The 8,689-nt window shown below is 37.2% G+C and overlaps 1 protein-coding gene across 1 annotated transcript; it reads left to right on the forward strand.

Moving 5' to 3' along the window:
* The first annotated feature begins 4,581 nt into the window (after positions 1-4,581).
* On the forward strand, positions 4,582-7,959 carry gdf9 (growth differentiation factor 9). The gene is made up of 2 exons (XM_032528494.1): positions 4,582-5,207; positions 6,880-7,959. The coding sequence occupies exons 1-2, from the start codon at positions 4,844-4,846 to the stop codon at positions 7,812-7,814; spliced, it is 1,299 nt and encodes a 432-aa protein (XP_032384385.1). The 5' UTR covers positions 4,582-4,843; the 3' UTR covers positions 7,815-7,959.
* Positions 7,960-8,689: the final 730 nt, after the last annotated feature.

Below are 8,689 nucleotides of genomic sequence, written 5' to 3' on the forward strand. Positions count from 1 at the left end.
TTGTGAACTTGAGCTGTATTGGATGAGAAAGGTCTCCCTTTGTGGGACAACATGAGCTTCATTCTGTAGACTGCCGTGCTAAAAAAAACCTGATTTCCCTCAACTGCAAAAAGAAGACGATTAAATTATATGGTGGGGTCAAATTCAAAAGGGAAATAAATAATCCCTAAATGGAAAACTAACAACCTCTTTAATGGCCATGTTGTCATTAATGAATAAATGCCTTTTCCCAGACATGATATGCTTGAAAACAGTAATCTGCTTTTTCGCTCTCCACATGTCCTTAATTGACCCAGAGAAAAACAATCCCAATTGACATGAAAAGAGTTGGAGCTCAGACAATGAAGCCAAAAGCAAAACTGTGCCAGAACAATACCCTTTGTCTTGTTATCTGGAAAAGAAGCTGCTTGCATAATGATCCCGACAGCTGCTCTCACAGCAACTATTCCACATAGTAGATTGCATTATGTGTTAAATACCACTTTAAAAACTTTTCTTTGCAAAGCAACTGGAATATCATAAAAGGACATCTACCACAGAAAAGCTCAGACAAAATGTGCAAACGTCACAGACTACTTTGTGTCTGACAACACTGTGGTGTGTTCCAGGTCTTATATAATTTCCTGTCAGTCAGTACAAAATGGAACAATACATCATTTTTGGTATGCGTTAAGCTACTTTAAAACAATGTAATGTGTAGATTATTATATCTTTTAGTACATAGTAGTAGTAGTACAGTACTACTATACTACTAGGAGTATTAATAATAATATGTTTAGTACAGGTTGTAGCTGAAAAGAGCTGTTACTTCTACTCCAACTGTAAGTTTAAAGCCCAGCCAGTGGTCCATAGAAGCTACAATTACCTTCAAAGCTTTAGTGCGTAATTTTTTCATATTAATAAACATCTGTTACACTCAAGCCATTGCCAAATGAGTTGCTACAAAGCTAATTAAGACCATAAGTGCCCCACAACTCGCTCTGTATTTCAGGAGATTGTGGCGTCCGGTGACATTCCCGCGCAGAAACTTGAGTGAAGATAATTTCCTCTTCTGAAGAGTCCATCATGTTTTTTAATCCATGTGTCCTCCTTGGCTACTAGCAACTGCGTGGGGGAGGGATAGAATTTCTATAGTTTTTATAGATGCCTTTGCCCGGGTCCAATTTCTCCCGCAAAGTCACAAACTGATTTATGGCAGGTAGAGGGCGCTTTAGAGTAAACACTCTGAAGGGTCACAGACAAAGCCTGTGTTATTGTATCCAGTCAGGTATAGGGTCTCAGAATATTCTTTATATTGGCCTAATGTACTTTTATTTAATTTTTTAGAATGTATCTGTAATCTGAAGTTATGGCTAATACTGGGGCAGGGCCATCACAGAAAAAAGGAAATTAAACAAAGAACAACTAAAAAGCTAAAAGGGAACATTATAAACGAGTCAATTTCGGTCTGGCTTTCAACAGAATCGCATAACAGACAATAATGGGATTGATAATTTTTCAAAACTGACCACAAATTGGCCTGCGGGCATGTCTTATGTCCATTTCATTCATAAAATAAATTTAAAATGTGGTTGTAGTCAGAACCCTACATTAAATTACAATCCCCTTCCATTTAGTGCTCGGTTTTATTTCTATTCAGTCTGTCACTATTTTCTTTTTCCTTGTCTCCCTATACCTGTGTAATGCGTCCCTGGGTTTTATGAAATGCGCTATATAAATCTAAGTTATTATTACGTTAGTTGCTACAACAAACTCTTAATGCCCGTGACACAGGGATAACAATACCCCGTTTAGCTCACAAAACATCCAAAGTAGGCTAAGTTGACACCTGAAATGCAACGATGCATCTGTAACATATTCTCTTATTGTAAATGAATGACCTACTGTCTAAGCAAAATGTTCATCACAACTATGACCTTCCGGTAATGCTAACTCAGTAATCTAAAGTGGGCCTTAAAGCCCTGTGTAGAAAAGACCTTTACGACAGCAGGTGTAGTAAAACCATTACCGCTTTTGTCTAAAGCTGCTGCTAGAATGAGCACAAAATGAAAGTTACATATAGCCACTTTAAATCAATGGTAATGTTATCCAACTCTATCTTGGCAATAGCTGTATGCTTATAGCATGGTAATGGAACTTTACTGTGGGGTTTTAAAACAAAGTAAGGCAGCAAAGTCCTAACAATAAATACAAATACTCATCCATGTGTCTAATCAGCAGACATGAAACAAGGGACAATTACTGCTAGTTCCACCACACAACATGAGCATTGCTTTAGCGGACAAGATTTGATTGTGCTATATATTGGCTGTTTTCATTAAGCAATCAGTAACTGACAGTAATCCCCAATTAAAATAATAAACAGGCAAGTAAGAGAAAAGGTGCATAAAATAGGACATAACAGTTTAAATTAATTTGACTGAAAATTATATTAGCAACCCAATGTAAAAACTGGGATAGGAGTGCTTCTTTGAATTGACTAGATATCGCAAAAGTGTTTAAGAAAAGGCCCCCATACATTTTTGAATTTATTGTAGAAGCCAGTGACTGAGTAGCAAATCTTTTTACACAGGACATAATGGGCCTCAACCACTGAGTGTGGGTGGCCATTTCATCATTTTGAGTATGTAACATCACATTATCGTCATACATGTTTCTTTTAGTCTCTTGAAGGATTTTAAGAGATGACATGCATTTTTGTGTCCCTTTACTTGTTCTTTATATTTCAGGCCATGATATGCGTTAAAAGAGTCTTAACGATTGCAAGGCAAAAAAAAAAACACAGTTTAAGTAAGATAAAACATTAGAATAAGTAATGTGTTCATTTAAAAGTATAGCTTCATATAAATTGTTTATGTGCACAACAAAATTGTTCAAAATGATAACATATCATCACGACACGATTACAGTAAAAGCTGATAAATAATGAGTTTTTACTGTCCCTACAACCAACCAAGTTAAAAACAGCAGCAGTGTGACCTTTTACTTGGTACAAACTGTGCAAACTGCCAAAGATAAGCAAAACCTCCAGTGTAAAATAACATTGCTTGGTCAAGCCTAGTTATTTGTAACTTCCAGTACATTTGGCAATACAATTAGTTCTACAAAGTGCAGTCAGCGGGGTAAAGTAAACCAACTCAAATGTACACGTTAAGCCACAATGCTGATGATATAGTTTGCTGAAAGAAATATTGCAAGCACACTGCCATTTTCCTTCTGTAGTGTCAAGCTAACAGACTCTATAATACTCTGATAGTGTTGAACACTTTACAGTATTACTGCAATGTCAGTGGAGCTTGAGTATATGGCTTATACCAGTTTATAGCAGAGTAGTGACTTGTTCATCACAGTAAACGTAGGTATACACGCCAAGCCCAAAGGGTAGATGACAGCAAACAGTTGAGTTTTAAATAATTAAAAATTACGTTTGTTTGATATAAAAAACAAGGAAACTTTTAATGGAATTCTTTGTTTTTTTATTAGTGTTAAAGTCCCCTCCAGAGGCTCAATTGTTTTTTGTCTCACTTTGAACATAGATGCAACTATTAACAGAGGAGGGGGCGCCCCTGCACATCCAATGCAGAAATTCCAGAGAAATTAAGCAAATTAAGGAATGACTGATGAAAAGATTTGGTCTACGTTGCTATGTGTCTGTATAGTCATATTTGATCATTTGATACTGTCGTGTTTTTAAAAAAAAAAGCTTTAATTTGCTGAGTTTTGTTTCAAATGAAATTGTTTGCCCTCTGGTGGTCATCAGTTTTAAAGCAGTGGCACATTGAGTAATTACTATAAATTGAGACCTATGTAACTGTATTGTTAACTTACCTGCTTGGGAGTCAATCATGCACAGCTTGTCGAAAATATTTACTAGGACAAATAATATGACGTGGTCTATGTAAGTTAATACTGTAATTTAACTGGAGAATTATGCCTAGCTACATATTACGCATGACAATAGTCACCAATTAACAGGTTTAAAGCGTTAAATTAGCTAACATTAGTTGAAATTAGCATCTAGCTTGCTAGCTTCGGAGGACTGAATAACATGAACTCAAAAAGAAACCCTGGGTTACTACGTTTATGGTTAACGTTATCAGTTACGTGGCTAACTCACCAATGTTAGCCTACTTTTCTTTTACATCTTTGAATTGTCAATTGATATTTCCAAACGTTATCTCAAAATTAGCTAATAAGGGTCCTTTAATAAAATGGCTTGTGTTTTTTGTAAAATACTCAAACGGTAACAAGTTAAATTGGGTTTCTCGAAAATGCACCGGACGTTGGAAGGATATGTCTTCAAAATAAAAGCGCAAAATATGTCGCTATAAAGGTCCTTATTTTTAAAGGCAATTTCGTGAATGTAACATAGGGCATACTGCTGTGCATCTAAGTTAGTGAAACATATGTTGGGGCAGAAAATGCTATTAAAATTGACGACACAGGCTTTTGTTTTTTCCTTCTAAAAAAGTTTTATGAAGCCGGAAATCACGTACAATCATTTCCAGTTGTACATTAAAGTTCCAAAATACTTGCCATGGCCCATACGTGATTAGAATCATGGATGCAAGATAGCCTACAGCATTATTTAATTCAACTTAACCATGCTAATAATTAAAAATAGCCTCTTGCTGTTTTTTCTGACTGGGATATGATTAAAACTGAACAAGTCAAAACTGGCCCCTTACCTGAGAAAGTGGCCCACTGTGAGTGATAGCGTTGATTGCCAACACCTGTGCATGTTGATCAGCTGCAGCACTTGCTTGGTCCTGTTTACGTCGAGCTCTCGGTGGAGATTCTCTCCAAGCTCAGTCTGGTTTTGTTGTTTATAATAGAAAAACAAATGCCGATGTCAGCTGTCCTTCGTTATATTCGCACAGTTTTCTTACTGCTGCTTATCACGTGCAGCTCCTCGCCGGTTAGGTCCTCTCTGGCTGCCTCCAGCGCGCTGAATAACCTGGATGACTTCACCTACCCTTATGGCAGTATCTTCTCCCCTCTGCTCAAAGCCCTGTCAGAGCACGCAGGGTCGAGGTGGAACCCAGGACTGAAAAGAAAGATAAAACCAGAGCACAGGTACATCAAATATCTGACGGAGGTTTACAAGAAGTCCTCCAGAGTGCAGAGGAGTTTGGACGGGAATATAATCTACAACACAGTCCGACTGATAAAGCCACAAGATGAATGTCTTGCACAAAGTAATAAAGGTGAGCAAGTATAGACCAAGAATATTGACCACATACACAAAAATATAGCACATGACAAGACAACGTTGTAAATAAATAAAGGAGTTATAGGTCAAAATAACACTTTTTTTAAAAAAGCTGTAGTGGGGCAAAGCTGTAATAACTGCTTCAGGGTCCCAGACCTCCAGATGTAGGCTACTGTGCTTTGAATTTTTTTTTTCGTACACTGCATACTTATTAGGTGGATTATAGCCTATCACCCGAGGGGTCCTGCATTATTAGTTTATGACGTGACTCTGTCATGGAGATCCCGGGGCTAGGTTTGATTATGTCAGTGTATGTTTTCTGGTGGGGCTTAAAATGAACTGCAGTGTGAGGTCTGGTAGTTTCCCTGTGCTTAACCCTTGTGTTGTCTTCCCGTCAAAATTGAAGAAAAAAATTGAAGCTTTTTATCGATGTTTTTAACTTTTTCCTGCGTTTTTTTTCTTTCTTTTTTTTTCTCAACATTTTTGGCGCTTTTTTCATTTTTTGACACTTTTTGACGTTTTCAACACTACGTAACACTAACTTATTAACTTTACATTTACAGTTATTTTTAGAATTTATGGTCAATAAACCTCCTTTTTATAGGAGATTATACCTAATGATTGCGTTAGAAAAGCAGAAATTAGGAATTATTTAGACTAAAATTAAAGGAATGGTTGTTGATAGATAATCATAGACTGGAATATGTCAACTTTTAATACTAAAAGTACTATTTCAAAACCACTTCAATTTTTTTTTCTTCAAATGCATGAAAATTGAATAAGACACCCCAAAATTACCCATCAAAATCACCCCAAAAAAGAGTGTTGGGAGGAATCAATCATGTTATTTTGGTTAATTACAATTGGGTAGTTAAAAAGAACATTGAAATAGGAAAACAGGTCAATTTAACCCAAGGACAACATGAGGGTTAAACTAGGAAGCTTTAAGGTTGGAAGGAGGGTCAGAAGGGACTCAACTGTAGTTTTAAGGTGCGAGACTTATATTCATTATGTGCTGTGTATGTAGAACATTACAGCACTCAAACCCAAAGCTGCTTGTCTTTTGATCCTTTTAACAGATTTTGTATTATGGCTTTAGTATATAATATTTCCTTACCTCATTGAAATTGAACAAAACATTTCTAAAATGAGCAAATGTGTGTTGGTTAAAACGTTGTTCCATCAGTGCAGATTCAATCTGAAAAGTGATTTAATCTAAATAACTAAATAACCAGTTATGTCTTAATGACGAATTATCTCATTTAGTTTTCATTTAAATATATTCTAAAAACCACAAAATAAATTGTAAAACCTCTAGTAATAACTAAACACTGTCAAACTTGATTGCAATATTAAATGCCTAGTGGGTGCATTTGGTATAACATTTGATGCAGTTATTGAATCAACAATTTCTTTTTTGTTTTTTTGAAAAGGTCAAAATAGATCATAATGGGAAATATGATATCAAAATGTTTAACTGTGGTGCCACCCTTAACTTGTAATGTTATAAAGGCATCCGAGACACTGTGCACTTAAACAGGCAGACAATACAGTACAAGATAGCCATGTTTATTCTGGCTTATTAAAATGGAGTGTAATCCCTGTGTACATGGACATTTATGAGACTGATGTAATGGTGACCCATTGCCTTATGTTTTCTCATTCAGAGAGTTTTATGCAGGCTCTTTCGTACAGCCTTGATCAAGTAAGAAGAAAAGAACAGCTTCTGAAGTTGGCCCTGCTGTATCATTTTGACCATGACCGTGCAGCACCTTTCAACTCTGTATGCTACCTGAGTCTCAAGGAGCAGGAGCCCTCAAACCAGTGTCCGCTGTGTCCTGGGGTCCACAACGTTGTAAACTTCACAGTCAGGACAGATGAGAGGAGCAGGGGGAACTGGGTGGAGGTTGATGTCACCTCATTTCTCCAGCCTCTCTTAAAGTTTCAGAAGAAGAACATTAACCTGCTAATCAATGTCACCTGCTCAGAGGAACAAAGAGTCAGTGGTGATGAGCGCAAAGGCCCACAGAAGTTCACCCTGAGGTCCCCTCCTCTGCTTCTTTACCTTATTGACAACAGCAAAATTGCCCACCAGAGGTTTCTGGTCAAAGCAGGTCAAAGGCCAGCCACTGGGGCAAACACATTTCACAAACAGATGGTTTTCAAACCAGAGCAGAGGATTGGGCGAACGGGGAGATGGAAAAGGGAATCTTCGAAGAGCAAACGAGGTGATAAAGGTCTTGAATTCCACCTGCCTGAGCTTCTTCCAAGCTCTGAATTCCAGACAAGCGACTGTGCCTTGTATGATTTCAGGGTGCGATTTAGCCAACTGAAACTGGATCACTGGATTGTTTTTCCACCAAAGTACAACCCCAGGTACTGCAGAGGCATATGCCCGAGGACCATGGGCTTCATCTACGGCTCACCTGTGCACACCATGGTGCAAAATATCATCTATGAGAAGCTCGACTCCTCTGTGCCCAGGCCCTCGTGCATTCCCTCCCATTACAACCCCCTGAGCGTGATGATCTTTGAAGAAGATGGCTCTTATGTCTACAAGGAGTTTGAAGACATGGTTGCCACCAGGTGCACATGTCGCTAAGCCAGCCCACCAACATGTCTGTTCATTTTTTCTCAGGCTGAATAGAACATCACCACAAACCTTACCACAGGTGGACTCTATCCAAGTATTGGATATTCTGACCAGGCAGTGATTTTCATGAATTTATAAAATCGTTGTGCATGAAGTTTGATCTGGAGCAGGTGTGTTTACTTAATCAAGTGTGTTTACTTAAACAAAAAGTATTTTATCCCTGTGAAAAATGTGGAAAGGTGACATTTATATCCTTTTACGTTAAAGGGTGCCAATGCATTCTGTTCTAGAAACTTACTGTCTGCAACAAAGTTTTGATCTGACACACTTAAATTACTTAATTTAAGTTAACTAGTTAATTTAAGCTAATTAGTTAATTAAATTAGTGTTGTGTTGTATGATTTTGTATATTTTCTTTTTTTAATTAAGTTGAATGTGACAATATGCATGTCATGTCTATTTAAAAAAATAATAATTAATTCACTGTGTCTGTGCTCAGCTTAGGGATATTCAGAAGACTGGAACTGTGTAGACTGTCTGAAAAGTTGGAAAATAAAAAAAAAAAATGCATAAAACTAGTTGTAAATGGTCATTCAACATAGGGAAATATTTATGCACTAAAGAAACAAGACAGATTTTGATTTTTACAATAGAGTGTTCACCCTGAGTGTTGAGTCTACATTTTTCTTTCAAATACACATTAGGGCAACACCAATTTCAGTAGGATTGTGTGTGAGAGACTCCATCAAAAAAGAGTGCAGAGTTAATTTGATGCTTACCAGGAATGGACTGTCAATACTTTCCTGTGTACACGCCTTTCTGAATTATGTCTGTTTTGTTTTTCTGGGCGCTTTAATCTTAGATGAAAGATCCTTTTTTTTTTT

Source organism: Etheostoma spectabile, chromosome 10 (genome assembly GCF_008692095.1).
Source record: "Etheostoma spectabile isolate EspeVRDwgs_2016 chromosome 10, UIUC_Espe_1.0, whole genome shotgun sequence".
Lineage (NCBI taxonomy): Eukaryota > Metazoa > Chordata > Actinopteri > Perciformes > Percidae > Etheostoma > Etheostoma spectabile.